This window comes from Cricetulus griseus, chromosome 3 (assembly GCF_003668045.3).
Source record: "Cricetulus griseus strain 17A/GY chromosome 3, alternate assembly CriGri-PICRH-1.0, whole genome shotgun sequence".
Taxonomy (NCBI): Eukaryota; Metazoa; Chordata; class Mammalia; order Rodentia; family Cricetidae; genus Cricetulus; species Cricetulus griseus.
In genome coordinates, this window is record NC_048596.1 from 30865909 (window position 1) to 30877912 (window position 12004).

Here is a 12004-nt window from a genome sequence, read left to right on the forward strand (position 1 = left end):
TTATGTGTGAATTTGACAATTACACATTAAGTGTAAATATTTTAAAATTTACATGTAAGTGTGAAATTTTTAGATACAATTATTTTAAATTATTCTAATGGTTTTTTTGCATTTTATAAAATATGCTCATTGAAAACATTCAAAGCCAGCCTGATGTGGTAGAACACATCTGTAATGCCAACACTTGGAAACGGGAGGCAGGAGGATCAGTAGTTCAAATTCACTATCACCTACAGAGTAAGTTTGAGGTCATCCTAGACTACATGAGACCCTTCTACTTATCAGGTATATCAAATATGCTGTAGTGAGAATATGTAGCAGAGATGAAATGTCTTAACTGTCTTTATTTTTGTTTCTTAGATGGTTTGAAGGCTTTAATTGGGAAGGCTTAAGAAAAGGCACCTTGACACCTCCCATAATTCCAAGTGTAAGTAGACTTTTTTTAACGTATAAATGGTACACACATGATGGCATTTTTCAATCCACAAAGACTTGTTTTTTTTTTTTAGAGTTTTATGATCAGATTATATAAAGCTTGAAACACCATATTGAAATAATAGCATATTCTAAAATCCAAACATAATAGCAACAAATCTAGGGATGGTTATTACCTATATCATCTACCTTTATCTTTTGAAATTCTTCATTGGAATTCAAATCCACTTTATCCATGAAGACAAGTTAACTTTTGTTAAGGTACATGACAAAAATGTGTTTGTAGCTGAGAGTATACAGAATTTACAGCAACTGTTTTCAGTGCTGCTTCATGCACAGGTTCACACCTACCCCAGCATGACTTGAAGCCCTGTGTTCTTCCCTCCTTCTATTAATATCTGAAAGGAGGTTTTCTTTCCCTAATCCAATTTCTTTGGGATGGGGGCGAGGCATGCTGTTAAATAGTTAGTTTGCTAGGTGAACTGTGCACAACAAATTAACCTAAAATAGACTTAACTGAATAAAGTGCACTGCCCCTGTTTAATACAGTATGCTGCATTTTAGCAAAAGAGGAAGGGGCAGATTTATGGTCCTATGAATTTTGTTTATATGCTTCAGATGTCTAGGATTAACTCAGGAGTCTTTGTACATAGAAACATGTTACTTTCTCCTAAGATTTATTTCTTTGTTGATTGCTTTGTTTTTTAATTAAGGAAACAAAATAAAAATATTGCACTCATGCCTCACATCACTGAACCCAGTTACATTCGTGGGGTTTTGTCTTTAGAGTAAATGTGCAGTGTTATGATATCGCAAGATGGGGACCTTGGCAGATTCCATGGCAGACAAGGGACAAACATGCCAGGCAGACAGAGCTTGAGTGGGAAGTTTTATTGGGGGAAGGGAAAGGGAGAAGGGTGAGAGAAGAGAAAGAGAGGGAGGGAGCAGTAGACAGGAAAAGTCCTGTCTGCCCCTTCAGAGGAACAGCAGGAAAGAGAGTTTGCCTCCTGAAGGGACCTTTGCACCTGCTTGCAGACTACGTAATGACATAGTAGCCATAGGACCCTGGGCTAGGCAGGGTACTGCCAGAGTGCATCCTGCCAGGTGATAGGGGGCAGACTAGCAAAATGCTTGAATCCTAACATGGAGTAAGCTAGAAGGCCCAAATATTTAATGTAAATTTTCTCACCTTAATTTATCAAGGATGACTTTTATACACTAGGGTTAGTTACAAGGGTTCTGCTAAATGCCCTGAAGACCAGACTTTAGCCAACAAATATGGAAGAATTTTGCTCAAGTTTAGAACAAATCTTTAAGTTCCATTATACTTAGAATAAACATATTTCTTAGAGTCCTCTCATTATACTTTTTAAAAATAAACATATGAAACCCATCACATAGACTTTCAGGACCTATGTCCTGGCTTCTGCCTCCTTCTCTGGTTTTACTTCATTCCACTCTCCTCTTGTGCACCAGTGATGGTGACCAGTTTGTTAGCTTCAGAGCATAGAACCCTCTTGCGACCATGGTGTGTCCTCTACCCTCTTTATTGAGCAACTATTCTTAAGTAAAAATAATAGTTTTGCAATGAGATTTTTTATAACTGCTCACATTTCCCTGGAACCTTGTAATTTTCCTCATAGTGTTATGATTTTATAATTCCTAATAGACTTCTGTAATATTTGTTTTACATACACAATTTATTATTAAACTCCCCTGAGTGTAAGAAGCATCCTATTTCCATTCCTCAGAATTACCCCAAATTTAAAGCAAAATATTCATCCCATATTATATGTTCAAAAATTGTCATTGAATGAAGAATGATAAAAATGTGTTTAAAACTTCGCCTTTAATCCTAGCAATAATACATTCATTTCCAATACTCACTAGGAGACAGAAGCAGATGGATCTCTGGGAATTTAAGGCCAGCCTGGTCTACATATTGAGTTCCAGGTCAGCAGAGGCTACTCAGTGAGTCCCTGTCTCAAAACAACAATACAATTCTGGCCCAATAGAAAAAGGAAATCTATAAATTTGCATGACAAAATGCCACACACAGTTCCATAAACAGATTGAAATCCTGGCATTTGTAACATCATGAATGGGACTGAAGATCTCTTTCATAAAAGTTGAGCGATTCAGACACTGAAGATAAAAGGAGTACACACGTCAGCCCCATGTGCAATCTAAAAGCAAATTGCTCTTACAAAGGTTGACATTAGAATTTTTGCCTACCAGAGGCTGGAGAAAATGAAGATGGCAAAAGAGAGGAGAAAGAGTAATTTATTGTTAGCCACCAAGTTAGGTCAGAGCAGGAAGCAGTGGTATGACTTTACATTTCAAAACCTAAAAGAAAGGATTTTCAAAGTCGTCCTAAGGAAAAAATGTTCAGGAGGCAGATATATTTAATCTGATCTAAATATTTATTGAATGACAACATTGACCATGATATGGTCATGGTCAATGTTTAATAATGGAGAATAAAATCTGTAGCTGACAATTCCACCAAAAATTATCAAAAGCCTTTTGTTCAATCTCTCACATTGCAGGTTGCATCACCCACAGACACAAGCAATTTTGACAGCTTCCCTGAGGACAGTGATGAGCCACCGCCTGATGACAACTCGGGCTGGGACATAGACTTCTAATGTATTTCTCTTACCTGCTTCTGCCTTGCTGAAGACAGCTTTTTCTGAGACACAGCTGCCAGCAAACCTGAGGGAAAGAGAGAAGATTAGAGCTCGGGGTCACCATGATGCCTTTGATCGATGCTGCTCCAGTAACTATGGTGGCATTAGGACTTATTGCTTAGATTATGATAGTGCTCTTTATATGTTTTATGTTTGAACCTAAAATAGCAGTTGACATGGTGGTCCTGAAGCAAAGCCTTTCACCAGTAAAGTGATGTTTTCTATTGTTGCAATGACCTTGCTTGGCTCTGATTATATTTTGAAAGACTGTAGGAAACACTTCAATCTAGTAGAAGAGTCTGTATCTTGCTAGAATTACCAAGAAGAATAGAGAATAATATATTTGGTACGATAGATGACTGTGGTACAGAACCTGGGCTAGTCCCTTTCACCAGGGGAAGGGTGTGGAGCCTATAATGACTTCAAGCCAGTGTATAATATATATCGTACAAGGAGGACCACACATCTGTGGGTCACAGAGTTCATGTCAAACCAGTTTCTTTCCTAGCTGATGACAAGACTGAATGTTACCTTTTCTTTCTGATAGATTCTAGAAATTGGTCTGTTTAAAAGAAAAAAAAAAGCACAACTGCTACGGTTTCTGTACAGGCCTACCATGGCAGGTACAAATGTGTTTTTTTGGAGGATTAAAAATGTGCATGATAATTGAGAAACTGGCATGACAAAGTGGAGGGGGAAAAAGAATTCACAACACCATTTCATATCCTTAAAAAAATATATTGTGCTTAAAGATGGTCCTGGAAATGACTAGCAGCCAATTGGTTTTATTTATTACCTAACACCCTCAAACTGAGGCTTAAACTAGTCCCTTTTATAAGAATAAACTCTTGGGGTAGGGGTGGGATAGGGTGGGGAAGAATGAAGACCCATCCAAAAAAATAAAAATGAAAAGGTGCTATGTCTATCTTTCATCTGTAATGTCAGTGTCTGAACGGACAACACAGATTCTAATCATCCTGTCTAGCCAGAGACTCAAGCATTTTCACTAACTTTATTAAAAACAAACTCCTGTCATGTCACAATACGGTCCAGGGCTCAGAGGGAAAGGACATTATAAACTAGTCTCTTTTGTCTTAGGCCTGAACCATATATATATATATATTATATATATATATATATATATATATATAGTCTGAAAGCACAAAGTCAATGGTATTATGACTTACTATACTAAGGAGTTTTGTTTATTTGAGATCAGGGAAAAAGACAAAACCAGGTCAGGAATTGAGGGTCTTTTCCCTGAATAAGTTTGTCAAAGTTAGAAGGGGTTAGAGAGGAACATGGGAGACTGATTTCTCAAAACTTCATTTTATCTAAATAGAGCAGAAATTGCTTGAATTTCATGTTAGCTAGAAAAGACAAGATTTGAAAATACCAAGCTAACTGTCTTTTTCACATGAGGGAAAGAGTCATCAAATTAAAACAAGCATGTGATTGACAGGGCCACTCTTACTAAGTGGCAGACCTTTCCAGAAGCTTTGTTGGTAGGTAGCTTTTTACTTATACAGATAAATGTACGACTATCCAAGATGGCATCCTGATTTGGAAATGTGTGTTAATAGAGGTTTGCTATTTTTTCCAGTAGGGTTTATTATGTAGAAATTCCTATTAAAATGTTTCCATTAGATCATCACAGCCTACCCAATAAATCACATGAGCTTTCTTTGAAATTTCATACTCAAAACTACTTTCAAATGTGCTATCCTATCAAAATATTTGAAAACATTGGAAGCCTAAAACTACTGAAAGTATATTTAATTAGGGTAAAAGTTCAATTAAAACTTTGATCCTGATACTATTATTGTGTTATTAAAAGCCTCTCTCCTTCATAAACAGTTTCTCAAGATTACTAGTGTCACTGAGAGATCTGTGTATTCAGCAGACTAATATAAAATTAAACACACCAGACTAAAATTCAGTGATTTCTGGAGGTTTATTTATCTTTTAACTGATTTAAAAAAAACACAAAACATATAATTCCAGCATTATAATCAGTGTTAGATATTTTTTGTTGCAAGATAGTGTGGTTTAGGTATGCTAAAGGATTGCAAGGATGTTACATTTGCCTTGTTATTAGCAAAGGGAATTGTCTCTCTAATTTTTCAAATATCCACAAATCCCCAGGAATTTACATGGACCATGTATTTTGGGACTTGGGTTCCAGGCTAAGACAGCTTGTGTGAATATATGGGTTCTGTGAAGAAGAAAGGAGTTGCTTTCAGCACAATGTGACTGTGGGCTGTTTTCCACTTGTGATACATCTTTGTTCATTTCATCCAGAGCATTAATTAGAATGTCCAACACAATCACAAGAGATAAAGGTGAACTCTCTTCCAATAATTGCTAACAGAAAACATTCATCAGATTTTCAACATGAATTTTAAGGATTTAAATCTTGTCTTAATGAAGACACTAGGGCTATAATTCATGGTCAGCTTCATAAACCACATCTTACTTTCTGGACTTTTCCATGCCCCCTGGTTTTTCCTTTTCTTCTTTTCTTGCACTAAAAGTTATCTGGATAAACTAGAATAGTGCCAACTTGTTTGATTTGCTAACTGACTTTCTTGTTGATTCTTTTGTGTGTGGGAAATAGGGCTTTCTGTGTGTCTTAAATCACAGAAAAACAGCAAACTGCCAAGGAAAGGACATCACAATATTTAATTAGAGTGAATACATTAGAGAAATATGAGTTTTGGATAATTGTAAGAGTTGATTTTTATACTTACAACTATCTTTATTATTTGAATATGAATCAGATCCATGTAGCATTTAAAACAAACTTATTTTTATTATAATCCTCACAAGTCATAGGTTTTTTTCTTAAAATTGGAGAACATACATGTGAATTACACATGTAAAATTGTAAATGATTGAATCTTTCTCACTTCATTTCCAAACGATAGACCTGATGGTGAACCTAAAGAAGTCAGCTACCATATTGAACACAAGGGTATTAAACCCCACTTTATACAGTAGAGGTATCTGTGCATTTTCCACAACGTTTTCTTTCACAATAGGACCACAACAAATATTTATGTAAATAGATATTTTTGGGTGATATTTTGTGGTACATATAACTTTTTTTAGTGTTTCACAGCATTATGATTTCATTTAATTTGTATTAAATAATGTTTTTAGGTCCAAGTAGACTTGAATGAACGTCATCATTGTTAGTATTATTAAAACTTATGTCAACAGGACTGTCACTCATCTGTCCCATAGTTTAGAACATGACCTGGCTATCTGGCGTTGTTGCAAGTGCCTTAAACTCATGGCATCTTATTAAGAAAACAAATTTGGTGTTATGCTGCATGACAAAGACGAACACACCTCAAAATGTTGTCCTTTCTTAGCTTGCTGCGTTTTACAGTTCTTTCTGCTAACAATTTATAAGCCTTTATTATATAATATTGATGAATTACAGAAATGATGAAGTTGTTATCTTATTTCTGTTCAATGTACCAGAGCTGTGTGTCTGTTCATGAGATACAGCGTCATTTCTGTGAAATGTATAAATGTATGTGCAGGTCAAATTACTATATGACATACTATCAGTCTGTATACAGGTATTCCTGTTTTGCTCAGCTGTGCAGACTCAGTAAATTTAAAAAAAAAAAAAAGTAGTGCAGTCAAATCCTAATGTATCTCATTTTATAGACTCCATTAGCAATGGTCCAACCCAAAAGAAAAAATGGAAATGACTGCTCACCCCACCTCGTTATGAAACCAATGATGAAAATGTACCTTGGTGCACCCCTCAACAAAACAGGATGCTTTCTCTGAGTTCTTGTATATGCAAATCATGTGTGAGGCAAGCTTTCAGGAGACCTTGAGAGCAAAATGTTGGAAGTATGTTGTTAGCCCTCCTCCTTTTCTGCCCCTGCATCAACAGACAGAGCTCTGGGACTTTGGCCATGACTCAGAGGTTTGGGCTTTCTAAGTAAAGGGACATTTCTTTAAGCGTCATCTATCAAGTTTATTTCAATGTATGATGTTTTTACAACTGGTCAGTTCTTTTGTATTCTTACAGCTATGGTTATTTGATTGTCCTCTTACAATTTGTGCTACATGAAAGAGTCTTTTGTTAGAATGCAACAAACTGTCATCTAATGGTCATTGGCCACATGCACTCTTTTGATGTAGATTAAAAACTTTTTCATAACTTAACCTGCTTTGATTTGCTCTGTATTTTCCCTGCAGCTGTAATTGCAGAGTGCCTGTTGGATACTTTATAGAGTTGAAATAAAAAATAATTACTTTTGAACTTATCTGTGTTTAATTCCAGATTAGTCAAATAATAGAATTAACATGGTAGGTACCATGCTGAACTTGAGATGCCAGTTAGTCACTATTAACGATGTATAAAACACCTGCAACCAAGCATCTTACATGAAATAGCAAAATAGAAAAGTAACTCAATGATTCATCTTTAAAAATTCAATGAGAATATTATCAGGCCATCCAGTGTGAAGAGTGAAACAAGATTTCCACATCAAATAAGAAACATTTGATATGTAAATCTCTTTTCTGAGCCTTTGCCTCCTGGATTCTTCCACTAAACTTCATATAATAATAATAATAATAATAGATTTTGAGGACAACATGGATGTAAACACTCACTTCTCTGAAATGAGGATAAGCATGTGCTCCTTGCTCCTCAGTGCAGGAAATAACTAACCCTTTAAAGCTAGCATAGGAATTCCCTCAAATCAACTGCTTTTGTCCCACTGACATACATTGCTAGTGACAGTTCCTGAAAAACCCTTAATAGAAACAAGATATCCAGTCCAGTTACTTTCTCAGTCAGACAGTGAAAACTATCTGAAGGAAATGTCTTTTTAGATTTAGGATAATAATCTAATAATTCCATTTCTTCTGAAATGAGAAAAGTAACATGAGTTTCCATTACCTGCCCAGTTTTCCTACTGTGGTTATAAGAATGGTCTTACTTGATCCTTAAAATAATTTTTTAAATGATTCACCATTTTAAGGGCAGTGTGCTGTGCCACTCCTGCTTATGAATGGGGTAGTGGAGGACTAGAGACGGCTGCTCCTGCACACACACTATCACATTGCATATAAAGTTCAGTAGATGTAAGTCACCACACAGTTATTCATAGGCATCAGTTAGAGTCAATAAGTCAATACACTAAAGAAGAAATACCTAATATTCACAGATCTCCCCTTAGGTTTTTCTCAGCCTTGAATGTACCTGTGCTAGATTAGTCACGTATCACTGTGAACAGCGCATGAGAGAGATGAAGTCTCCAATCTTTAAGTCTTGATGTCTCCGTTAAAGTGTGGAGTCATGGTGGAGCAGAACAGTCCTCATCATGACATCCAGGAAGCAGAGAAAGGGACCAGAGTGAAATGTAGCCCCTAAGGAAATGCTTTAAGTGCCGACCTCCTCCAACAAGATCTCACCTCACAACGTTTACCACCTCTTTAGTAACTCCATCATAGTTTGGAGCCATGAAGAGATCATTGATCTAATATTTATGTCAGAGCCCTCAGAGTGCAACAGTATCTGGAAATTCCCTCACAGATATACCCATAAATATCCTGTATTAATTTCCTAAATTCTTCTCAATCAAATCAAACTAACAAGATTTAACTACCATATGGATATAATATAGGACAGGCAACACACAAAAATTCTTTCTTTCCTATCTAAAGTTTTTTTTCTGCATTTAGTAGATTTTTTTTCCTTTTGACGATATAAGCTCTCTACACAGTAGTGTTCGTCTATGACAGCTCTATTTTTCAGCCAAAATCAACCTATGGAGGAAATGATGAATTCATTCACATACCCATTAGCAAGGTCAAACAATTCAAGCTCAGTAAAAGGAGGAAAAGTATGGAGAATGAGAGAAGAGACTGAAGGAAGAGGAGATGGAAAGAGTTAAGTAGAGTTCCCATAGAAACCTAGAAAACTGAGAAGAAATCCAATCAGAAAGTAGTTGATTGTCACCAAATCAATTATGCCACTAGTGTATCAATGGACACATTTTGCCTGGTAGTTTGATATTGTAGCATACAATGTCCACAGCTAAATGTTACCGTTGATTCCTTTTTTCTCCCAGCAGGCCAACTAGTACCTACCTTCCAACACTATGACCACTACTCAGTGGGGAGGAAATTTCTAGCCCTAGGCTCTAGACTGCTAATTCTGATGCAACTAGAGAAGCTTCAGTATAATCTACTCCACATATGTGGATTCTAAAAACAATCCAAAAAAAGTTATTTTGAAATAACCATAGGGAAGGAAAGCAGATGGAGATTCTACCATCATGAGAACTGTGCGAAACTTCCAGGAAGGTCACTGGGATTATAGGACTCCTATAAGGAGGAAGGTTTTCCAACAGATTTGTCCTGCATCGTTTCTGTTTTGTACAAAAAGCAATTAGGTTAACACTTCTAAGACTGAAGAATAATGATCTATAAAGACACTTAAACCATGGCCTTTGAGGAATCGGTACATTATTGAAGGAGTCCTGGTCTGGTATGTTGAGGAAGAAGAGTTTCCCCATAGAACTCTGATTCTTGAACTAACCTGCTATAGAACTTTGAGTAATTAATTGTCAGTAATAATTATTTTTAATTTTGAGATCATAATAGAATTATATCATTTCTTCTTCCCCTTTCCTTGCCCCAAGCCCTCCCATATAGTCCTCCTTGTTCTCTTTCAAATTCATTGCCTCATTTTGCTTTAATTGTTGTTACATGCACACACACACCAGTCCTACCCACCTATGAGCCTACAAACCATAAGAATGAAAAGCATTGACACAATACAATAATGACACAATAATTGTCAATGACACAATAATGACACTTCTGTCTTGTGAGCAACCAACAGCCATCTGATAGGATTTAAGGCCCACTCAGCTGAAGGACATTCAGGTCTGTTACTATAAACTCAACAAACTACCTGTGGCCGGTGAGGTCATTCACCCTAGAGAACAGCCTACTACTGCTACTTTCCTAAAGTGGTGTAATTTCTGTCGGAAACCAGCTGACATGTTCAAATGTACCTGAAAGGGAGAGTGAGGATTAAGAAAAGAGACAAGAGACAAAAGATAGAGTCAGAAAGCCTCTCGGTAAATATTGCAACAGCTTTCAATTTTATTTCACATAGCCTTTAATACCCAAAGCCAAAGGTGAGGGCAAAAGACTTCCTTACCATGATACATGGAACAAACAAGTGTAATTACTTCCTTAATTCTCAAAACATCTAGTAACCACACCTTAGTTCAAGCATCCTGTTATCTGACCTTGAGGATTAAGAATAAGTTTGAACTCTCTGACCTTAAGTCAAGATGGAATGGAGTCAAATCTGTGGGCTCCCACAGATTTCTAACCGCATTCTATATCATTTTACCCAAAGATAAACATAGCCCTCTCAACTCATCAAGGAAGTTTCTTTCTGCCACCAACAGAGATAATTACAGAAATCTACAACTGGTCAAAATGCAGAGAACAACTGATTGTGGGGCATCTAACCCTAACTTACTCATTTACTGCACAACACCTAAAGGCTTAGGGAATATCATCGAAGATGGGATAGAGAGACTATAAGAGCCAGAGGACCAAGAAGTCTACTGTGAAATAATGTCTTCCATATATGATGGGGACACTGTGTCCATGAACTCTCAACAATATGTTCACCCAAATAAGACCCGTACAATGACAACACCAGTTAGTTGACATAGCAACATAAAGAGGGGAAATCTTACATGGCCCAACCTAGATGAAGACTAACGTGGGATGTCCTTCTGTGTGCTTTGAATATGTGTTGCTTTTATTGGTTGATGAATAAAGCTGTTTGGACTTATGACAGGGCAGAATATAGCTAGACAGTAAAGTCAAACTAAATACAGGGAGAAAGAAGGCAGAGTAAGGGAGACTCCAGTAGCCATCAGAGGACTAAGATGCCAGGTCATTACCAGTAAGCCACCGTCCACATGGCAATACAGGGATTAATAGAAATGGGTTGATTTATATGTAAGACCTAGCTAGTAATAAGCCTGAGCCACCAGCCAAACAATTACAGTTAATATTAGGTATCTGAGTGATGATTTTATAAGCAGCTGCAGGACCAGGTGGGACACAGAAAAGCCCCTGGATACAACAGGCTACAGGCAATTAATGGCTGGTGAGAGAGGGGATTCAGTCTTCTCAGGGATGATTACATGTATGTATACGTCACATCCATATACATCCTTTACATATACATAGAAGCAACACTAAGTGACCTCCACAGGTTGTACATATATATATACATTTACGTACATATAACAATAATAATTCAAGAAGAAGACATCATGAATTTATGAGAGAATGGGAACATAGGGGAAGAATTGGAGAAGGCATTGTGTATGAAATCTCAAAATTTTTAATTTACGTTTAAAAAGTAAACAGCACTAAAATCAAAATACCAAATGATTTTTGGAATGTAGGCAACATGATATTCTTATATACTGAGAATTCAAAAGGCAATTATAATACTGAAAACAATTTTGATATTTAATAAAATTGAAATGTCTATATTCTACAAATGAAGACATATACCAATCGGTGTATTCTTTTAAAATTGCATATATTCACTAGTAGATGCATACATCATGTTGCCAGATGCATTTTAATATAGGAAAACAGATTTGAAATCAAACTGTTAATCACCTGAATAATGGACTATTAAATCAATTGTATTCAAATAGACTTTGGCAGCAATAAAATGGATATATTAATTGCATGTAATATGATTATCATATAAATAGTGCTAAGTTAAACAATCATTTTAAATATATTTTCTTCTTCCAAAGATTTTCTTGATGTGCAGAATGTGTATAAAC

The 12004-nt window shown here is 36.2% G+C and overlaps 1 protein-coding gene across 2 annotated transcripts in view; it reads left to right on the forward strand.

Annotated features, from left to right (window-relative positions):
* Nucleotides 1-3913, forward strand: part of Prkg1 (protein kinase cGMP-dependent 1) — a 1162521-nt gene extending 1158608 nt beyond the window's left edge. For both annotated transcript variants that reach the window (XM_027406413.2, XM_027406412.2), the window contains exons 17-18: nucleotides 361-427; nucleotides 2985-3913. In XM_027406413.2, coding sequence (XP_027262214.1) covers nucleotides 361-427; nucleotides 2985-3083 — 166 coding nt within the window. In that variant the 3' untranslated portion in view covers nucleotides 3084-3913. The remainder of the gene's footprint in view (nucleotides 1-360; nucleotides 428-2984) is intronic.
* Nucleotides 3914-12004: the final 8091 nt, after the last annotated feature.